The sequence below is a fragment of the Myotis yumanensis genome, unplaced genomic scaffold (assembly GCF_028538775.1).
Source record: "Myotis yumanensis isolate MYYU_CA2020_CCGP unplaced genomic scaffold, mMyoYum1.0.hap1 SCAF_20, whole genome shotgun sequence".
NCBI classification, from domain to species: Eukaryota; Metazoa; Chordata; class Mammalia; order Chiroptera; family Vespertilionidae; genus Myotis; species Myotis yumanensis.
Window position 1 is genome coordinate 5,937,982 of NW_027223771.1, and position 22,289 is coordinate 5,960,270.

The 22,289-nt window shown below is 54.2% G+C and overlaps 1 protein-coding gene across 2 annotated transcripts in view; it reads right to left on the reverse strand.

Moving 5' to 3' along the window:
* Positions 1-210: 210 nt before the first annotated feature.
* The window catches only part of SLCO3A1 (solute carrier organic anion transporter family member 3A1), a 155,530-nt gene continuing 133,451 nt past the window's right edge, over positions 211-22,289 (reverse strand). Inside the window, exons 10-11 of one of the 2 annotated variants that reach the window (XM_070400307.1) lie at positions 8,265-8,507; positions 211-798 (exon numbers count right to left, since the gene is read on the reverse strand). In XM_070400307.1, the coding sequence (XP_070256408.1) occupies positions 716-798; positions 8,265-8,507 (326 nt within the window). In that variant the 3' untranslated portion in view covers positions 211-715. Of the gene's footprint in view, positions 799-7,132; positions 8,508-22,289 lie in introns of those variants that run through there. The other variant, XM_070400306.1, reaches the window with a different exon arrangement.

Sequence of the window (22,289 nt, forward strand, 5' to 3'; positions counted from 1 at the left end):
AATTGTTTTTGTTGCTACTTCATAACTGTAATGTTGCTACTGTGATGAATCGTCATGTCAATATCTGATATGCAGGATGGTCTTAGGCGACCCCTGTGAAAGGGTCGTTCGACCCCCAAAGGGGGCGCGACCCACAGGTTGAGAACCACTGGTCTAAGGAACCTGTTAAGGTCGTTCTAGCCACGGACACAGAAGAGAATAGAGGCCGAGGAAGAAGTAAAATAGTGCTTTTAATATAATTGTCAGCAGTCGTACAGCACGTACTTGACATCACGTCTCTCTAAACGGCTCATCTAGAAAATAGAAGCTGCAAAAATACAGACCAGCACACTCAGCATCTACGGAGCGTGCGCCCCTCCCTCCCGGACACGGGGACCCTGGGCCCCGATGGGCATCCGGCCTCGGGGATTCGGGAAGAGCCGTTGGGTGCCCGGGGCGGGAGGCATCCGGAGGGGGTTTGCTCAAGCGTGTCAGCGGGTGCTCCTCGCGGGCGCCACCGAAGGGAGACGGGGCCAGGGCACCGTTCCTCTCCCGTGACCCACGGAACGTGCCTGCTGGGAGGGTGTGGAGGCCTCCTGGCCCAGCCGCTCGGAGGGCTGGGCACCGGCTGGGCACGGCCCCGGGCTCAGGGCAGGCGGAGCTCGCTCAGTCGCCCGCGTCTGTGGGTGTGTGGGCGGCGGCGGCGGCTGCTGCAGAGACAGGGCCGGGTGGGCCCTCAGCTTCTCACAAAGGAGTCTTCCGAAGGCGACTGGGACCCGGGCCCGGCTTTCTCGGTCTCCATGTCCCGGTACTCGGTGCCTGAGGGGGAGGAAGAGCCAGAGGAGAAGAGAGGTCGGTCTTTTCTGGTTCTCCTACTTGAACATATATATCTATTCACTGATGTCAGAGAGGAAGGGAGAGGGGAGAGAGAGAAACATCCGTGATGAGAGAGAATCACTCATCAGCTGCCTCCTGCACGCCCCCCACTAGGGACGGAGCCTGCAACCCGGGCCTGTGTCCTGACCGGGAATGGGACCCTGACCTCCTGGTTCCTAGGTCCACGCTCAACCACTGAGCCACACCGGCCGGGCTCCTATGTTTGAGGCTTACACACCAGCACGTGGCTTTCCAGGGATGGAGAAGATGGAAGCCGTGTCAGTGAAAGGCTGGGTTTCGCTGTGTGACCCCAAGGACATAGGGGCCGAGCACGGAGACCTTCCTGAGCGTGTTCACCTGCGCAGCGGTGCCCACAGGGGAGGGAGAGATGACACCCAGTCAGGGACGCATCCTCCTCCCACGTGAATCGGCAGTGACGGGCCTTGCGAGGCGTCACTGTCATCGCCACGGAAGGGGCGGCCGGGCCCGAGAAGACACCGCGCCCCCTGTGGGCTCTCCTGCAGCCTCAGGACCAGCAGCCACAGGCATTCCCGCGGCCGAGGGACCATGACCTTGGAGCGCAGGCTTCAAGCCCACCAGTGAGCCCTGGCCTCCTTACAGGGAACGGGGAACCTGCTCGCCCCCGGCTGGCTTACAAGCTGCGTGGGGCTCACTGAGGTGGGCACAGCGGCCCCCGAAATCCCTGCCCGTTCACTTGTCCTGCAGGCTCCGACCCGGGACGCCAGGGGGCAGTGTGGACACGCACCGAGGTCCTCAGGACGTGGCCGCTGAGGTCTGGCCTACAGAGCAGCCCGTCCCTCCCAGGCTCACGTTCTTACAGTCGGGGTTCTGCCCCAGGTCCTGGGGGGCAGGGAGTTAGGGGGCTGGGATGGACGCAGGGGCGCTTGTGCACAGAATGAATGAGGCGGAGGGTCGTCCAGTGGCGGATTCGGCCAGGGTGGGAGGAGGGAGTGTTTTTTGAGCGTTCCGACGTTTATTGACTAAAGTAAAAAGGAGTTTTTGTTGTAGATTCCTGTGTCCATAGGCAACATGTTGCTGAGGTTTTCTCCCCCGGCTCTGGGCTTGCTTCTCTGCGAAAGTCTAGACTTCGGGGGGCTGGCGGGGGGCGGGGGGCGGTGTTTCCTGGTCGTGGGTGCCCCGCTGGCCTCATTGACGTTCCTCAGCGCCGTGCCCCCGTGTTGGTGGCCGTGTGTCCCCTGCCCTGTCACCTGTCCGCTTGCTCTGTGTCCCCTCGTGATGGAGCAGAAAGCGCGGGGTCAGGAGTCGGACGGGCCTGGCGGTGGCTCTCGGGGACTCTGTCACGAGCTCCGTGACCGCGGGAGCTGGGGTTCACTGCGCCTGAGTGGGCAGGTCGCACGGTGGGAAAATGCCGCCTTCCTATGGGGCTGCTGCGAGGCCGCTGCGGGGAGCACGGGCTCACGGCACCGGCACCTGGGCACCGGCTGTCCACGGCTCGAGTCTCCAGCCCCTTCCCCGTCACGTGCGGGACTGGAGTCCAGCTGATGTGCTACATGGGCTTGTCTGGTCGGGACACTTCCTACGCGGCTCACGTCCAGCCCCTCTGTGACCTGAGTCCACAGCCAGTGCGGCCGCTCTCTCCTCATGGGAGCTTGTCTGCTGTGCGTCGGCCTGAGGTTAAGAAACACGTATCTGGGGGATGTTACGGCGGTGCAGCCTCAGCCTGCGGGACGCTAACCCGCCAGGAAATGGGCCACGGGGTCCCAGTGGCCCCTGGTAATAAGGACTGTAGCATAAATTCTGAATACTTCCCTTAAGGTAATCCTCCACCACTGAGTGTTGGCCTGAGCCGTTCACGCAGACAGCGAAATGGCTAAAGACTGTTTCCAAACGCCCAGCATCTGCTCATGGAGTGAGGCCGGCAAGCAGGGGCCGGCGTCGGTGTCCGAGGCCCGGCCAGCGCCGCGCCCCTGAGGTCAGGGGAGTGACCCCTGGTGACACCAGGCAGGGGAGGTCTGGGGTTTGCGTGGAGCTGGGGCCCGGCACCGAGACCTTTCTGAGGGCGACTCCCTGCACCTCGCTGCTCAGAAGGGAGAAATCTCCCGCCTCCCCTCTCGCCTGTCGGCTTCTGGGCTCTGCGGGGGAGACACAGGCCCTGAGGGTTGCACCGGGGGCCTGGGCGGGTGTGTGTGCCCCACAGCCCATCGGAGCAGAGATTTCCTGCAGGAGGGGAGGGTCCCTCCGTCTTGCCAAGCCGGGGTGAGTGCCCAGGAGAAGAGCGTGGGCTCGGGGCTCGTAGACCTGGGCTGAGTCCCCGTCTGCCTTGCGACCTCGAGCCCCTTCGGGAAGCTTCTCAGGCCTCGCGTTCCTCTCACAGGCCGACATTCCTAACAGCTCCTGACTCAGGCCACCGTTGGGGACCCACGAGCTGATGCAGGCGGTGAGATGGGAAGCGCTAGATAAACGTCAGTGACCGTGATCAGTTTTTATTAGCGATGACCACCTCCCGCTTATGGGGCCGATGCTGCGGGCAGGCGGGCGGGATGGGACATGCTCATCAATAGCTCCATCCGCTCCTCCTTCTCTGGCGTCTACACTTTCCTCCCTCGCCCCTTCCCGCCTCTTACAATAGGAGGAGAAACCCTGGCAAGAGCGGCCACTTACCTCACTCTCGGGAGACGGGGTCCCCGAGCTAGACCCTGGCTTCAGGAAGGTCAGAGCTGGAGGTCACCTGGCTGGGACCCTCCCCGCCACGACCTCGGCTGCCCAGGCCCCCACACGCTGCCTCAGGCCCCGCCTGTGTGGAGGCGGCTTCCCTGGAGCGGCCCAGCCCCGTCCGCACCGCCTGCGGCCACTCCCTGATCCCATCTCAATGCTCTGGGCACCTCGAATGCTCTCCCGGCCCGCACGGGGCGTGGGAACTCTTGCTCCACAGGGGCAGGCACCTCTGCTCTTTCGTCCTGGTTTCTAGACCCCCCAGGCCTGCCTGATTCTCCACATCATGAGCAGAACTCACAGCCACGAATCACACAGCCCTTCCTGCCCCCAGACAGACAGACCCCCGTCTTTGTACTGTTCTGTTCCTTTTGTTTGTGTTCAGTTCTCTGTGGCTCATTGAACTGTGACGTCGTAGCAGACAGGACCTTGTTTTGTTTTGTTTTGTTTGTTTTAAACCTTTATATCTGGTCCAGAGCCACATTCTCATAAAGGAATGTGTATGTGCTTAGGAAACTTCAAGCTGGTCCTGGCCGGTTTGCTCAGTGGTTAGAGCGCCGGCCCATGGACTGCAGGGTCTCAGGTTCGATCTGGTCAAGGGCATGTACCTTGGTTGCAGGCTGGATCCCCGGGCCTGGTGGGGGCACGTGCGGGAGGCAGCCAATTGATGTCTCTCTCACATCGATGTTTCTCTCTCCCCCACCCCCCTTCCACTCTAAGAATCAACGGGAAAACATCCTGGGTGAGGACGTGGAGCCGCCACCCGGTGCTCTGAGTGGTGTGTCCGTCTCCACGGCAGCACAGGTCTCTGAGGTCCGGGCGTCTGCTTTTCCGAGTCCCGTTAGGCTTTCTGACTCGGGCCGTCCCTGCTGTGATGGCCCAGCCCTGAGTCACCGACCGGGGTGGGGAGTGGGATGTGGGGTCGCTGTGCACACGCAGGAGGTGCCCGGTGATGCCGGGCAGCGGCATCCGGACAGAAGGCCCTTCTCTGCTGTCCCAGCCGGAGCCCCGTCGTTCCCAGCGGGACTGGGACCAAAGGCTTCCTCGGGGCCAGTGGCTCTGAGATGAGTCAGCCCTGCAGCTGCTCAGAGCCCGGACCGAGCAGGGAGGGGCCAGGGCCATGGACGAGAAGATACGGGTGATAGTTACGCCCCAGTGAGGTTTCCAGGTGGAATTTAATGTCAGGAGCACCCTCTCTCGGGAAAGCTGGATTCTCGCCTAGAGTGTGACCAGGTTGTGGCTGAGGGGAGGCCCTTGAGAGGGTGGTGGGTAGACTCAGAGGAGCACTGAAGCCCTACTGTGTGTCCGATATGTGCTGCTCGACAGATACCTGCTTTTCCCATGTCCGTGCAGCAGGCGGAGGGGGAATCGGCGCCTGAGGCAGGGGCAGCTCCAGGCCCCTCCTGGAGGCAGGGAGGTGGGGTCGGGGTGTGAACCTGTGGGCTGCCGCCGACCAACCTCAGAAACCGTCTCTAGAGGACGCTTTGCGCTGCAAGGAGGCGAGGGCAGCGGGTGCATGGAGCGCGCACACGCCTTCCTTCCTACTCAGAGGACAGAGTGTGACAGGCTCCGCGGAAGCTCTAGGTTTTCCCTCTTTATTTGCCTGTTAGGCACGAGCAGACTCCTCGGGCCCTGAGAGGGGGCCGCTGTGGCCGTCTGCAGCGACAGGTCCCAGGGGCGTCCCAGCTCCCTGGGAGGCGTGGAGCAGGGGGCAAGCGCACAGTCTGGGTTGAAGGAAGGCAGCAAGCAGGTCCTCCCCACTCCCCCGCCCCCCTCCTTTGCCAAGAGAGAGTCTTAAGAACGTGTGTACTTCCTCTGCAGGAATCACGTCTGGGCTTATGGTCAGGAGTTAAAACCTGTCAGAAGGTGCAGCGAGGAGTTCCATCCATCCCAGGCTCGCTCGGCTAGGATGCTGGGGCGCTGGGGGCGGCAGAGGGAGGGCCCTGGCATTCTCGGTCTAGGCTGTCAGTCCCTGGCGTGTCTGTTTCTACTGGACCCATGGAGTCTGACCAGGAAATCTTTTCATTCAGAAATGCCACTCGAAACCAGACAGCCAGCCACGGGCTGGGCTGGCAGTGTGTGTCCACGGCTCTTTGTAGCACAAAGAGAAGCGTGTGTACGCTACGCTACGCTAGGCTTTCTTCCCGCAGCATCTGAGGAATTAACATTCTCAAAGGTGGCACACTGAGCCCTTTACATTTCCATCCAGTGGTTGCTAACACTGAGTCCGGAGTTGTTTTCCTTCGCTCCCATTCATCCTAAAATCGTAGGGAAAAACCCCAAAATGCAAGGAGTTTTCAAAAACTTAAAAAAAAAAAAAAAAGAAGCCAACAGCTCCGTGAAATGCCAGGTCATGGGCTTCTGTGAGTGCGCCTCGCGTGGGCAGCTGGTGGTACCTGAGGGGGCGGCAACCCATCAGCAACACCTTTTCCAGACAAAACTCCCAGCTGCACAGCGTGGTCGCGGGGCCTCTGGAGTGACAGCCTGCATAGGGTCATAGGGTGTCCCCCAAAGTGCATGCACACGGCAGCAGCTGGCAGCGCAATGTGAACAGGAAATGCACTTTAATCAGCACTGCCTTGATGATTACTTTTGAGCCACATTAGATTTTATGAATTAGCTGGAGAACAACACAACCTCTTGCTGGTTACACATTGGTGAGTGAACCAGGACAGACAGACAGGCTCCAGGGGAAAAGGCCGTTTCGAAGCATCCTGCCCCAGATGGCTGGCCCTGGAGACCCCGCACCCAGGCAGCGGACCCCGCACCCCGCACCAGCTCTCTTGGCCTGGGCTGTCCCTCAAGCCGCCCCCTGCACGGTGCTTGTTAAAAAATGGGCACAACACCCTTTTCCTCCCCGATTCTTTCATTAATCTTTTATTTTTTCCTTCTGTGTGACTGCAACTATGTACCTGAGGCAGAAAAGCAAAGCGAGCAACCAACCTTTGAGTCCTTGCCAGGGTCGAGGTCAGCCCGGACAAAGGTCACGGAGGAAGGAGGACAGGTCAGTAACCTGGGCTGTGCGTGTGCGTGTGCGTGTGCGTGAGCTGACACAGCTCTGTCCCGACAGTTCTGGGAATGGCCCCCGAAGGCCCAGTCTCCTGCTGCAAGAGGTTTTCCTATGACTCTTACCCAGACGGCGACAGGGCCGCTGTGAGCTGTTCGAGGTTGTCAGCTCACACACACGCACACACGCCTCTTAGTTCAAGGGCGACCCTGACACCAGTGCGCTGGACATGCAGTAGCGTCCAGGAGCCTGTGGGCTTATTCATGACCACACTCCCCAGAGGACAGGCCCACACCCACGCGTGTCTCCTCCACGGGCGGCCTGAGCGCCTCGCGGGACATGGAGCACACACACAGCGGCCTCTGTGACAGGCGTCACGGAACCGGGGAGAGAGCGGGAGGCGGATCTGCAGCTCATCGCATGGCCTCCCTTTGTCTCCCACGGGGCTCCTCCAGAGGCGGCTGCACAGCCACGCTCTCAAGCACTTTTTCTCTACTTGTCACACATTGTAAAGTCTTGTTTTTGCACAATGTCCGAATGAGGGTAAAATGATAAAAAAATTACAATAGATTCATCTCATCCCTTGAATCACATTGTATTTTTGGTGCATTAAAAAAGGGAGAAAGTGAAAGCCACCAGCGTAGGAAATCCGGCCTAAGAACTGTGTCAGTGACTGGAGGGTAACACAGGTTCAGTCGTTAAAAATAGTATCAGAGGGTTATACATACAACAGTTGGAAATTCATAGGCATTGCATTATTTTTTTAAAAAAAATGGCAAAATGTTTGGCAAATGTAAGCAAATGACTTGGGCTGGGTTGGGTTTCACCGGCTCTGAGAGAAGCCAGTCATAGCCAGTGAGGCCCCTGCTTCCTGAGGTCGCTCTGCGGGGCTGGGCCCCGCCCCTGGGAGGCGCTCCGGGGGCAGGCGAGGTGCTGGCCCTGCACCCGGCCCCTCGGGCCCTCGGTCGTGAACATGGAAATGGAGCTGGTGAGAGGTGCCAATTACAGACTCCAGCACGGATCACCCGTTAGCATCGCTGAGAGAGCTCGGGCCTTGAACCTCATGCAGACCGGGTGAGGCGTCTACACAGTGACCCATATTGCGAAAGTTAGAGTGGGGGAGGCTGCCCTCCTCCCGCCTGCAGGCTCCCGCCCCCACGGGAGGAGGGGCCCGGGGTGTCACTAGTGCTTTTCCTGGCCATGTTGTCAACGTGTGGTTTTAGTAGACTTTCTTTAAAAATAGTTGTCTTTTGTCTGTATGCTGTATGTGTGTTCAGGAATGTCCGTCCTCCGAGCTGGCCACCACTGTTCCCTGAACTTGGCAGTGCCCGTTGCTTGCAGCTGTCGGCATCCCGAGACCCCGCGCTGGATCCCAGAGCAGGTAGGTCACGCGTCAGACACGTGGTCCCAAGCTCTCATTCTGAATGCCGTCTGGCTCTGATTTGGAGAAAAGGATAAAGTCCTGTGTGTGTGTGCGTGTGTGTGCGTGTGTGTGTGGTTTTTGGAAACCTTTTTTCTTTTTGTAGGAAAATGACCCTTTGATTGCTAGACAGAGTTCGCCCCCTGAGTCACTATAGAACGGACTCCATGTTCTCGCACCACTCGTGGTCTTCGAGGTTATAGATAAACTTTGTCCTATGCGTCTGGCTGGCGGGCATGGGGTCCCTCCCCAGATTGTCTAGGGTCAGAGTAGAGGCAAAGAACTCACTGGTGCTCAGGCCGCCCTCGTGGTTCTTGATGTAGCGTTTGTAGTTCTTCCGCAGGCACTGCCAGGTGGTGGTGTAGAGCAGGAAGGCGAAGGACTTGAGCGCGATGGCGATGCTGACGTACAGGTGGCGGTAGACCACGTTGTCGTAGAGGACGCAGGCGCCCTGCTCCCCGCAGAACGTGCTCCAGAACAGGCAGGTGGAGTCGATGCCGGCCCCGAAGATGAGAGGAGGAGGGATGAAGCCTGTAGGGGAGAGAACACTCACTGTCTGGCTCCGACGGCCGCGCGACGGAGCCGGCCAGGTCACAGCTGGGGCTCCGAGGCGCACCTGTGAGGCGGCCAAAGACCTGAGTCTGAATCCCAGCTCTGCCCTCTGCCTGCTGGTCAAACCTGGGTAAGTGGCCTGGGTTTCCTGGTCTGCACCAGGGGGGCCACAACACCTGTCCTGGTCACCTCAGGGGGTGGGGCTCCCTGAGGGACACATGCGGTGTCACCGGGAAGGACATCCCTGCCGAGGGAAAAGCAGAGAGGCACCGAGCTGTGCGTAGGGGATCCCAGGGTGCGAGTGCTTTTCAGCGAATGAACTGGGAACCGGAAAGGACCAGAAGCTGAATGAGTCCCCGACACCGTGTGGAGGTCTACACACACACAGGTCCTATGTGCTGTGTGCACACTAACATGGAACTACACTGCTGTGGAGGTGAAGACGAAACACAGCACATACTGCACCGTCCCCCCCGGAGGGCAGTGCCGCTCAGAATCCTCTCCTGCTGAGCGGGGAACTGCTAAGCTCCGTACATGACAGCACCTGAGGCAGCAACAGCCGGTCACTGGAAAAGGCGGATGGTGTGGAGGCTGTGACCACAGTTAACGGACAGCTCCCTGGTTCTCTCTAGGTCAAGGCCACAGTGTGATGCCCAAGCTCAAAGGCCCTGGATGTACATGAAAATAACCGAGGTGTGACAACTGAGAGAAGAAAATCAAAGGTTGGTGTTGACCTGACACTATTACTGTGAAACAACACAATAGCAGGTGTTTCAGGCCTGTGATGGCTGGGAAGAGAGGTGTGTGACACAATTAGACTATGGAAAAGCAATAGATGGTTATGGAAAAGAGCAGGGAATTAGAGACAGGATGGACGAACAGTCTGCACTGCATTCACTAATAGATCTGCAGATAGAAAACTACACCCAACTTGACACTCCAATCTAATCTCATCTCGTCTACTATAGAAAAGTTTAGGCTAATCTGGCTATGCGCCTTCGTGGGCTCAGTGGGATTAGTCCTACCACCAACCTCACAGTCTACTGTAGTGTAGCGTAGTGTACTGTACTGTAGTCTGTCTGGCTCCATCATGCGGTCTGGGAAAAGCCCTAACACCTACCTCACACTCTAGTCCAGTCAGGTGTAGTGTAGTCTAGTGTAGTGTAGTGTAGTGTAGTCTGCCTGCTCCATCCTGGGCTCTGAGAAGAGGCCTACCACCTACCTCACACTCTAGTGTAGTCTAGTGTAGTGCAGTGTAGTGTAGTCTGCCTGCTCCATCCTGGGCTCTGGGAAGAGGCCTACCACCTACCTCACACTCTAGTGTATTCTAGTTTGGTGTAGTGTAGTCTGGCTGCTCCATCCTGGGCTCTGGGAAGAGGCCTACGACCGACCTCACACTCTAGTGTATTCTAGTTTGGTGTAGTGTAGTCTGCCTGCTCCATCCTGGGCTCTGGCAAGAGGCCTACCACCTACCTCACACTCTAGTGTATTCTAGTTTGGTGTAGTGTAGTCTGGCTGCTCCATCCTGGGCTCTGGGAAGAGGCCTACGACCGACCTCACACTCTAGTGTATTCTAGTTTGGTGTAGTGTAGTCTGCCTGCTCCATCCTGGGCTCTGGCAAGAGGCCTACCACCTACCTCACACTCTAGTGTATTCTAGTTTGGTGTAGTGTAGTCTGGCTGCTCCATCCTGGGCTCTGGGAAGAGGCCTACGACCGACCTCACACTCTAGTGTAGTCTAGTGTAGTGTAGTGTAGTGCAGTGTAGTCTAGTCTGTCTGGCTCCATTCTGGGCTATGGGAAGAGGCCTACCACCTACCTCACACTCGAGTGTAGTGTAGTGTATTGTAGTCTGTAGGGCTCCATTCTGGGCTCCGGGAAGAGGCCTACCACCTACCTCACACTCTAGTGTAGTCTAGTGTAGTGTAGTGTAGTGTAGTGTAGTGTAGTGTAGTCTGCCTGCTCCATCCTGGACTCTGGGAAGAGGCCTACCAACTACCTCACACTCTAGTGTAGTCTAGTGTAGTGTAGTGTAGTGTAGTGTATTGTAGTCTGTCTGTCTCCATCCTGGGCTCTGGGAAGAGGCCTACCACCTACCTCACACTCTAGTGTAGTCTAGTGTAGTGTAGTGTAGTGTAGTGTATTGTAGTCTGTCTGTCTCCATCCTGGGCTCTGGGAAGAGGCCTACCACCTACCTCACACTCTAGTGTAGTCTAGTGTAGTGTAGTGTAGTGTAGTGTAGTGTAGTCTGCCTGCTCCATCCTGGGCTCTGGGAAGAGGCCTACCACCTACCTCACACTCTAGTGTAGTCTAGTCTACTAGTGTAGTGTAGTGTAGTGTAGTGTAGTCTAGTGTAGTGTAGTGTAGCGTAGTGTAGTGTAGTGTAGTCTGCCTGCTCCATCCTGGGCTCTGGGAAGAGGCCTACCACCTACCTTACACTCAAGTGTAGTGTAGTGTAGTCTGCCTGCTCCATCCTGGGCTCTGGTAAGAGGCCTACCACCTACCTCACACTCTCGTGTAGTCTAGTTTAGTGTAGTTTAGTGTAGTGTAGTGTAGTGTAGTGTAGTCTGCCTGCTCCATCCTGGGCTCTGGGAAGAGGCCTATCACCTACCTCACACTCTAGTGTAGTCTAGTCCAGTCTAGTGTAGTGTAGTGTAGTCTGCCTGCACCATCCTCGGCTCTGGGAAGAGGCCAACCACCTACCTCACACGCTAGTGTAGTCTAGTGTAGTGTAGTGTAGTGTAGTGTAGTGTAGTGTAGTGTAGTCTAGTGTAGTGTAGTGTAGTGTAGTCTAGTGTAGTGTAGTGTAGTCTGCCTGCTCCATCCTCGGCTCTGGGAAGAGGCCTACCACCTACCTCATACTCTAGTGTAGTGTAGTGTAGTGTAGTGTAGTGTAGTCTGCCTGCTCCATCCTGGGCTCTGGGAAGAGGCCTACCACCTACCTCACACTCTAGTGTAGTCTAGTGTAGTCTAGTGTAGTGTAGTATAGTGTAGTGTAGTCTAGTGTAGTGTAGTGTAGTCTAGTGTAGTGTAGTGTAGTGTAGTGTAGTCTAGTGTAGTGTAGTGTAGTCTGCCTGCTCCATCCTCGGCTCTGGGAAGAGGCCTACCACCTACCTCATACTCTAGTGTAGTGTAGTGTAGTGTAGTGTAGTGTAGTCTGCCTGCTCCATCCTGGGCTCTGGGAAGAGGCCTACCACCTACCTCACACTCTAGTGTAGTCTAGTGTAGTCTAGTGTAGTGTAGTATAGTGTAGTGTAGTCTAGTGTAGTGTAGTGTAGTCTAGTGTAGTGTAGTGTAGTGTAGTGTAGTCTAGTGTAGTGTAGTGTAGTCTGCCTGCTCCATCCTCGGCTCTGGGAAGAGGCCTACCACCTACCTCATACTCTAGTGTAGTGTAGTGTAGTGTAGTGTAGTGTAGTCTGCCTGCTCCATCCTGGGCTCTGGAAACAGGCCTACCACCTACCTCACACTCTAGTGTAGTGTAGTGTAGTGTAGTCTGCCTGCTCCATCCTGGGCTCTGGGAAGAGGCATACCACCTACCTTACACTCAAGTGTAGTGTAGTGTAGTCTACCTGCTCCATACTGGGCACTGGGAAGAGGCCTACCACCTACCTCACACTCTCGTGTAGTCTAGTTTAGTGTAGTGTAGTGTAGTGTAGTGTAGTCTGCCTGCTCCATCCTGGGCTCTGGGAAGAGGCCTATCACCTACCTCACACTCTCGTGTAGTCTAGTGTAGTGTAGTGTAGTGTAGTCTGCCTGATCCATCCTCGGCTCTGGGAAGAGGCCTACCACCTACCTCACACTCTAGTGTAGTCTAGTGTAGTCTAGTGTAGTGTAGTGTAGTGTACTGTAGTCTAGTGTAGTGTAGTGTAGTGTAGTGTAGTGTAGTGTAGTGTAGTGTAGTGTAGTCTGCCTGCTCCATCCTGGACTATGGGAAGAGGCCTACCACCTACCTTACACTCAAGTGTAGTGTAGTGTAGTCTGCCTGCTCCATCCTGGGCTCTGGGAAGAGGCCTACCACCTACCTCACACTCTAGTGTAGTCTAGTGTAGTCTAGTGTAGTGTAGTGTAGTGTACTGTAGTCTAGTGTAGTGTAGTGTAGTGTAGTGTAGTCTAGTGTAGTGTAGTGTAGTCTGCCTGCTCCATCCTGGGCTCTGGAAACAGGCCTACCACCTACCTCACACTCTAGTGTAGTGTAGTGTAGTGTAGTGTAGTGTAGTGTAGTCTGCCTGCTCCATCCTGGGCTCTGGGAAGAGGCCTACCACCTACCTTACACTCAAGTGTAGTGTAGTGTAGTCTGCCTGCTCCATCCTGGGCTCTGGTAAGAGGCCTACCACCTACCTCACACTCTCGTGTAGTCTAGTTTAGTGTAGTGTAGTGTAGTGTAGTGTAGTGTAGTGTAGTCGGCCTGCTCCATCCTGGGCTCTGGGAAGAGGCCTATCACCTACCTCACACTCTAGTGTAGTCTAGTCCAGTCTAGTGTAGTGTAGTGTAGTCTGCCTGCTCCATCCTCGGCTCTGGGAAGAGGCCAACCACCTACCTCACACGCTAGTGTAGTCTAGTCTAGTGTAGTGTAGTGTAGTGTAGTGTAGTCTGCCTGCTCCATCCTGGGCTCTGGGAAGAGGCCTACCACCTACCTCACACTCTAGTGTAGTCTAGTGTAGTGTAGTGTAGTGTAGTGTAGTCTGCCTGCTCCATCCTGGGCTCTGGGAAGAGGCCTATCACCTACCTCACACTCTAGTGTAGTCTAGTCCAGTCTAGTGTAGTGTAGTGTAGTCTGCCTGCCCCATCCTCGGCTCTGGGAAGAGGCCGACCACCTACCTCACACGCTAGTGTAGTCTAGTGTAGTGTAGTGTAGTGTAGTGTAGTGTAGTGTAGTGTAGTCTGCCTGCTCCATCCTGGGCTCTGGGAAGAGGCCTACCACCTACCTCACACTCTAGTGTAGTCTAGTGTAGTGTAGTGTAGTGTAGTGTAGTGTAGTCTAGTGTAGTGTAGTGTAGTCTGCCTGCTCCATCCTCGGCTCTGGGAAGAGGCCTACCACCTACCTCATACTCTAGTATAGTGTAGTGTAGTGTAGTGTAGTCTAGTGTAGTGTAGTCTGCCTGCTCCATCCTGGGCTCTGGAAACAGGCCTACCACCTACCTCACACTCTAGTGTAGTCTAGTGTAGTGTAGTGTAGTGTAGTCTGCCTGCTCCATCCTGGGCTCTGGGAAGAGGCCTACCACCTTCCTCACACTCTAGTGTAGTCTAGTCCAGTCTAGTGTAGTGTAGTGTAGTCTAGTGTAGTGTAGTGTTGTGTAGTCTGCCTGCTCCATCCTGGGCTCTGGGAAGAGGCCCACAACCTACCTCATACTCTAGTGTAGTCTAGTCTAGTGTAGTGTAGTGTAGTGTAGTCTAGTGCAGTGTAGTGTAGTTGCCTGCTCCATCCTGGGCTCTGGGTAGAGGCCTACCACCTACCTCACACTCTAGTGTAGTCTAGTCCAGTCTAGTGTAGTGTAGTGTAGTGTAGTGTAGTGTAGTGTAGTCTGCCTGCTCCATCCTGGGCTCTGGGAAGAGGCCTACCACCTACCTCACACTCTAGTGTAGTCTAGTGTAGTGTAGTGTAGTGTAGTGTAGTGTAGTGTAGTCTGCCTGCTCCATCCTGGGCTCTGGGAAGAGGCCTACCACCTACCTCACACTCTAGTGTAGTCTAGTGTAGTGTAGTGTAGTGTAGTGTAGTGTAGTGTATTGTAGTCTGTCTGTCTCCATCCTGGGCTCTGGGAAGAGGCCTAACACCTACCTCACACTCTAGTGTAGTCTAGTGTAGTGTAGTGTAGTGTAGTGTATTGTAGTCTGTCTGTCTCCATCCTGGGCTCTGGGAAGAGGCCAACCACCTACATCACACTCTAGTGTAGTCTAGTGTAGTGTAGTGTAGTGTAGTGTAGTGTAGTGTATTGTAGTCTGTCTGTCTCCATCCTGGGCTCTGGGAAGAGGCCTACCACCTACATCACACTCTAGTGTAGTCTAGTGTAGTCTATTCTAGTGTAGTGTATTGTAGTCTGTCTGTCTCCATCCTGGGCTCTGGGAAGAGGCCTACCACCTTCCTCACACTCTAGTGTAGTCTAGTGTAGTGTAGTGTAGCGTAGTGTAGTGTAGTGTAGTCTGCCTGCTCCATCCTGGGCTCTGGGAAGAGGCCTACCACCTACCTTACACTCAAGTGTAGTGTAGTGTAGTCTGCCTGCTCCATCCTGGGCTCTGGAAAGAGGCCTACCACCTACCTCACACTCTAGTGTAGTCTAGTGTAGTGTAGTGTAGTGTAATGTCTGCCTGCTCCATCCTGGGCTCTGGGAAGAGGCCTACCACCTACCTCACACTCTAGTGTAGTCTAGTGTAGTGTAGTGTAGTGTAGTGTAGTGTAGTGTAGTGTAGTGTAGTCTGCCTGCTCCATCCTGGGCTCTGAGAAGAGGCCTACCACCTACCTCACACTCTAGTGTAGTCTAGTGTAGTGTAGTGTAGTGTAGTGTAGTGTAGAGTATTGTAGTCTGTCTGTCTCCATCCTGGGCTCTGGGAAGAGTCCTACCACCTACATCACACTCCAGTGTAGTCTAGTGTAGTCTATTCTAGTGTAGTGTATTGTAGTCTGTCTGTCTCCATCCTGGGCTCTGGGAAGAGGCCTACCACCTTCCTCACACTCTAGTGTAGTCTAGTGTAGTGTAGTGTTGCGTAGTGTAGTGTAGTGTAGTCTGCCTGCTCCATCCTGGGCTCTGGGAAGAGGCCAATCACCTACCTCACACTCTCGTGTAGTCTAGTTTAGTGTAGTGTAGTGTAGTGTAGTGTAGTGTAGTGTAGTGTAGTCTGCCTGCTCCATCCTGGGCTCTGGGAAGAGGCCTACCACCTACCTCACACTCTAGTGTAGTCTAGTGTAGTCTAGTGCAGTGTAGTGTAGTCTAGTGTAGTGTAGTGTAGTGTAGTGTAGTGTAGTGTAGTCTGCCTGCTCCATCCTGGGCTCTGGAAACAGGCCTATCACCTACCTCACACTCTAGTGTAGTATAGTCCAGTCTAGTGTAGTGTAGTGTAGTCTGCCTGCTCCATCCTCGGCTCTGGGAAGAGGCCAACCACCTACCTCACACTCTAGTGTAGTCTAGTGTAGTGTAGTGTAGTGTAGTCTGCCTGCTCCATCCTGGGCTCTGGGAAGAGGCCTACCACCTACCTCACACTCTAGTGTAGTCTAGTGTAGTGTAGTGTAGTGTAGTCTGCCTGCTCCATCCTGGGCTCTGGGAAGAGGCCTATCACCTACCTCACACTCGAGTGTAGTCTAGTCCAGTCTAGTGTAGTGTAGTGTAGTCTGCCTGCTCCATCCTCGGCTCTGGGAAGAGGCCAACCACCTACCTCACACGCTAGTGTAGTCTAGTGTAGTGTAGTGTAGTGTAGTGTAGTCCTCCTGCTCCATCCTGGGCTCTGGGAAGAGGCCTACCACCTACCTCACACTCTAGTGTAGTCTAGTGTAGTCTAGTGTAGTGTAGTGTAGTCTAGTGTAGTGTAGTGTAGTCCGCCTCCTCCATCCTCGGCTCTGGGAAGAGGCCTACCACCTACCTCATACTCTAGTGTAGTCTAGTGTAGTGTAGTGTAGTCTAGTGTAGTGTAGTGTAGTCCGCCTCCTCCATCCTGGGCTCTGGAAACAGGCCTACCACCTACCTCACACTCTAGTGTAGTCTAGTGTAGTGTAGTGTAGCGTAGTGTAGTGTAGTGTAGTCTGCCTGCTCCATCCTCGGCTCACGGAAGAGGCCAACCACCTACCTCACACGCTAGTGTAGTCTAGTGTAGTGTAGTGTAGTGTAGTGTAGTCTGCCTGCTCCATCCTGGGCTCTGGGAAGAGGCCTACCACCTACCTCACACTCTAGTGTAGTCTAGTGTAGTGTAGTGTAGTGTAGTGTAGTCTGCCTGCTCCATCCTCGGCTCTGGAAAGAGGCCAACCACCTACCTCACACGCTAGTGTAGTCTAGTGTAGTGTAGCGTAGTGTAGTGTAGTGTAGTGTAGTCTGCCTTCTCCATCCTGGGCTCTGGGAAGAGGCCTACCACCTACCTCACACTCTAGTGTAGTGTAGTGTAGTGTAGTGTAGTGTAGTGTAGTCTAGTGTAGTGTAGTGTAGTGTAGTGTAGTCTGCCTGCTCCATCCTGGGCTCTGGGAAGAGGCCTACCACCTACCTCACACTCTAGTGTAGTCTAGTGTAGTGTAGTGTAGTGTAGTCTAGTGTAGTGTAGTGTAGTGTAGTCTGGCTGCTCCTTCCTGGGCTCTGGGAAGAGGCCTACCACCTACCTCACACTCTAGTGTAGTCTAGTGTAGTGTAGTGTAGTGTAGTGTAATGTCTGCCTGCTCCATCCTGGGCTCTGGGAAGAGGCCTACCACCTACCTCACACTCTAGTGTAGTCTAGTGTAGTCTAGTGTAGTGTAGTATAGTGTAGTGTAGTCTAGTGTAGTGTAGTGTAGTCTAGTGTAGTGTAGTGTAGTGTAGTGTAGTCTAGTGTAGTGTAGTGTAGTCTGCCTGCTCCATCCTCGGCTCTGGGAAGAGGCCTACCACCTACCTCATACTCTAGTGTAGTGTAGTGTAGTGTAGTGTAGTGTAGTCTGCCTGCTCCATCCTGGGCTCTGGGAAGAGGCCTACCACCTACCTCACACTCTAGTGTAGTCTAGTGTAGTCTAGTGCAGTGTAGTGTAGTGTAGTGTAGTGTAGTGTAGTGTAGTGTAGTGTAGTGTAGTCTGCCTGCTCCATCCTGGGCTCTGGAAACAGGCCTATCACCTACCTCACACTCTAGTGTAGTATAGTCCAGTCTAGTGTAGTGTAGTGTAGTCTGCCTGCTCCATCCTCGGCTCTGGGAAGAGGCCAACCACCTACCTCACACTCTAGTGTAGTCTAGTGTAGTGTAGTGTAGTGTAGTCTGCCTGCTCCATCCTGGGCTCTGGGAAGAGGCCTACCACCTACCTCACACTCTCGTGTAGTCTAGTTTAGTGTAGTGTAGTGTAGTGTAGTGTAGTGTAGTGTAGTGTAGTCGGCCTGCTCCATCCTGGGCTCTGGGAAGAGGCCTATCACCTACCTCACACTCTAGTGTAGTCTAGTCCAGTCTAGTGTAGTGTAGTGTAGTCTGCCTGCTCCATCCTCGGCTCTGGGAAGAGGCCAACCACCTACCTCACACGCTAGTGTAGTCTAGTCTAGTGTAGTGTAGTGTAGTGTAGTGTAGTCTGCCTGCTCCATCCTGGGCTCTGGGAAGAGGCCTACCACCTACCTCACACTCTAGTGTAGTCTAGTGTAGTGTAGTGTAGTGTAGTGTAGTCTGCCTGCTCCATCCTGGGCTCTGGGAAGAGGCCTATCACCTACCTCACACTCTAGTGTAGTCTAGTCCAGTCTAGTGTAGTGTAGTGTAGTCTGCCTGCCCCATCCTCGGCTCTGGGAAGAGGCCGAACACCTACCTCACACGCTAGTGTAGTCTAGTGTAGTGTAGTGTAGTGTAGTGTAGTGTAGTGTAGTGTAGTCTGCCTGCTCCATCCTGGGCTCTGGGAAGAGGCCTACCACCTACCTCACACTCTAGTGTAGTCTAGTGTAGTCTAGTGTAGTGTAGTGTAGTGTACTGTAGTCTAGTGTAGTGTAGTGTAGTGTAGTGTAGTGTAGTGTAGTGTAGTGTAGTCTAGTGTAGTGTAGTGTAGTCTGCCTGCTCCATCCTGGGCTATGGGAAGAGGCCTACCACCTACCTTACACTCAAGTGTAGTGTAGTGTAGTCTGCCTGCTCCATCCTGGGCTCTGGGAAGAGGCCTACCACCTACCTCACACTCTAGTGTAGTCTAGTGTAGTCTAGTGTAGTGTAGTGTAGTGTACTGTAGTCTAGTGTAGTGTAGTGTAGTGTAGTGTAGTCTAGTGTAGTGTAGTGTAGTCTGCCTGCTCCATCCTCGGCTCTGGGAAGAGGCCTACCACCTACCTCATACTCTAGTGTAGTCTAGTGTAGTGTAGTGTAGTGTAGTCTAGTGTAGTGTAGTGTAGTCTGCCTGCTCCATCCTGGGCTCTGGAAACAGGCCTACCACCTACCTCACACTCTAGTGTAGTGTAGTGTAGTGTAGTGTAGTCTGCCTGCTCCATCCTGGGCTCTGGGAAGAGGCCTACCACCTACCTTACACTCAAGTGTAGTGTAGTGTAGTCTGCCTGCTCCATCCTGGGCTCTGGTAAGAGGCCTACCACCTACCTCACACTCTCGTGTAGTCTAGTTTAGTGTAGTGTAGTGTAGTGTAGTGTAGTGTAGTGTAGTCTGCCTGCTCCATCCTGGGCTCTGGGAAGAGGCCTACCACCTACCTCACACTCTCGTGTAGTCTAGTTTAGTGTAGTGTAGTGTAGTGTAGTGTAGTGTAGTGTAGTGTAGTCTGCCTGCTCCATCCTCGGCTCTGGGAAGAGGCCAACCACCTACCTCACACGCTAGTGTAGTCTAGTCTAGTGTAGTGTAGTGTAGTGTAGTGTAGTGTAGTGTAGTCTGCCTGCTCCATCCTGGGCTCTGGAAACAGGCCTACCACCTACCTCACACTCTAGTGTAGTCTAGTGTAGTGTAGTGTAGTGTAGTCTGCCTGCTCCATCCTGGGGTCTGGGAAGAGGCCTACCACCTTCCTCACACTCTAGTGTAGTCTAGTCCAGTCTAGTGTAGTGTAGTGTAGTGTAGTGTAGTCTAGTGTAGTGTAGTGTTGTGTAGTCTGCCTGCTCCATCCTGGGCTCTGGGAAGAGGCCCACAACCTACCTCATACTCTAGTGTAGTCTAGTCTAGTGTAGTGTAGTGTAGTGTAGTCTAGTGCAGTGTAGTGTAGTTGCCTGCTCCATCCTGGGCTCTGGGAAGAGGCCTACCACCTACCTCACACTCTAGTGTAGTCTAGTGTAGTGTAGTGTAGTGTAGTGTAGTGTAGTGTAGTCTGCCTGCTCCATCCTGGGCTCTGGGAAGAGGCCTACCACCTACCTCACACTCTAGTGTAGTCTAGTGTAGTGTAGTGTAGTGTAGTGTAGTGTAGTGTATTGTAGTCTGTCTGTCTCCATCCTGGGCTCTGGGAAGAGGCCTACCACCTACCTCACACTCTAGTGTAGTCTAGTGTAGTGTAGTGTAGTGTAGTGTATTGTAGTCTGTCTGTCTCCATCCTGGGCTCTGGGAAGAGGCCAACCACCTACATCATACTCTAGTGTAGTCTAGTGTAGTGTAGTGTAGTGTAGTGTAGTGTAGTGTAGTGTATTGTAGTCTGTCTGTCTCCATCCTGGGCTCTGGGAAGAGGCCTACCACCTTCCTCACACTCTAGTGTAGTCTAGTGTAGTGTAGTGTAGCGTAGTGTAGTGTAGTGTAGTCTGCCTGCTCCATCCTGGGCTCTGGGAAGAGGCCTATCACCTACCTTACACTCAAGTGTAGTGTAGTGTAGTCTGCCTGCTCCATCCTGGGCTCTGGTAAGAGGCCTACCACCTACCTCACACTCTCGTGTAGTCTAGTTTAGTGTAGTTTAGTGTAGTGTAGTGTAGTGTAGTGTAGTGTAGTCTGCCTGCTCCATCCTGGGCTCTGGGAAGAGGCCTATCACCTACCTCACACTCTCGTGTAGTCTAGTTTAGTGTAGTGTAGTGTAGTGTAGTGTAGTGTAGTGTAGTGTGCCTGCTCCATCCTGGGCTCTGGGAAGAGGCCTATCACCTACCTCACACTCTAGTGTAGTCTAGTCCAGTCTAGTGTAGTGTAGTGTAGTCTGCCTGCTCCATCCTGGGCTCTGGGAAGAGGCCAACCACCTACCTCTCACGCTAGTGTAGTCTAGTGTAGTGTAGTGTAGTGTAGTCTGCCTGCTCCATCCTGGGCTCTGGGAAGAGGCCTACCACCTACCTCACACTCTAGTGTAGTCTAGTGTAGTGTAGTGTAGTGTAGTGTAGTGTAGTGTAGTCTGCCTGCTCCATCCTCGGCTCTGGGAAGAGGCCAACCACCTACCTCACACGCTAGTGTAGTCTAGTGTAGTGTAGCGTAGTGTAGTGTAGTGTAGTGTAGTGTAGTCTGCCTGCTCCATCCTGGGCTCTGGAAACAGTCCTACCACTTACCTCACACTCTAGTGTAGTGTAGTGTAGTGTAGTGTAGTCTGCCTGCTCCATCCTGGGCTCTGGGAAGAGGCCTACCACCTACCTCACACTCTAGTGTAGTCTAGTGTAGTGTAGTGTAGTGTAGTGTAGTCTAGTGTAGTGTAGTGTAGTGTAGTCTGGCTGCTCCTTCCTGGGCTCTGGGAAGAGGCCTACCACCTACCTCACACTCTAGTGTAGTGTAGTGTAGTGTAGTGTAGTGTAGTGTAGTCTAGTGTAGTGTAGTGTAGTCTGCCTGCTCCATCCTGGGCTCTGGAAACAGTCCTACCACCTACCTCACACTCTAGTGTAGTGTAGTGTAGTGTAGTGTAGTCTGCCTGCTCCATCCTGGGCTCTGGGAAGAGGCCTACCACCTACCTCACACTCTAGTGTAGTCTAGTGTAGTGTAGTGTAGTGTAGTGTAGTCTAGTGTAGTGTAGTGTAGTGTAGTCTGGCTGCTCCTTCCCTGGCTCTGGGAAGAGGCCTACCACCTACCTCACACTCTAGTGTAGTCTAGTGTAGTGTAGTGTAGTGTAGTGTAATGTCTGCCTGCTCCATCCTGGGCTCTGGGAAGAGGCCTACCACCTACCTCACACTCTAGTGTAGTCTAGTGTAGTGTAGTGTAGTGTAGTGTAGTGTATTGTAGTCTGTCTGTCTCCATCCTGGGCTCTGCAAAGAGGCCTACCACCTACCTCACACTCTAGTGTTGTCTAGTGTAGTGTAGTGTAGTGTAGTGGAGTCTGCATGCTCCATCCTGGGCTCTGGGAAGAGGCCTACCACCTACCTCACACTCTAGTGTAGTCTAGTCTAGTGTAGTGTAGTGTAGTGTAGTCTGTCTGTCAACATCCTCGGCTCTGGGAAGAGGCGTACCACCTACCTCACACTCTAGTGTAGTCTGCATGCTCCATTCTAGGCTCTTGGAAGACGCCTATCACCTACCACACACTCTAGTGTAGTCTAGTGTAGTGTAGTGTAGTGTAATGTCTGCCTGCTCCATCCTGGGCTCTGGGAAGAGGCCTACCACCTACCTCACACTCTAGTGTAGTCTAGTGTAGTGTAGTTTAGTGTAGTGTAATGTCTGCCTGCTCCATCCTGGGCTCTGGGAAAAGGCCTACCACCTACCTCATACTCTAGTGTAGTGTAGTGTAGTGTAGTGTAGTCTAGTGTAGTGTAGTGTAGTCTGCCTGCTCCATCCTGGGCTCTGGAAACAGGCCTACCACCTACCTCACACTCTAGTGTAGTGTAGTGTAGTGTAGTGTAGCGTAGTGTAGTGTAGTGTAGTCTGCTTGCTCCATCCTGGGCTCTGGGAAGAGGCCTACCACCTACCTTACACTTAAGTGTAGTGTAGTGTAGTCTGCCTGCTCCATCCTGGGCTCTGGTAAGAGGCCTACCACCTACCTCACACTCTAGTGTAGTCTAGTCCAGTCTAGTGTAGTGTAGTGTAGTGTAGTGTAGTCTAGTGTAGTGTAGTCTGCCTGCTCCATCCTGGGCTCTGGGAAGAGGCCTATCACCTACCTCACACTCTAGTGTAGTCTAGTCCAGTCTAGTGTAGTGCAGTGTAGTCTGCCTGCTCCATCCTCGGCTCTGGGAAGAGGCCAACCACCTACCTCACACGCTAGTGTAGTGTAGTGTAGTGTAATGTCTGCCTGCTCCATCCTGGGGTTTCGGATGAGGCCTATCACCTACCTC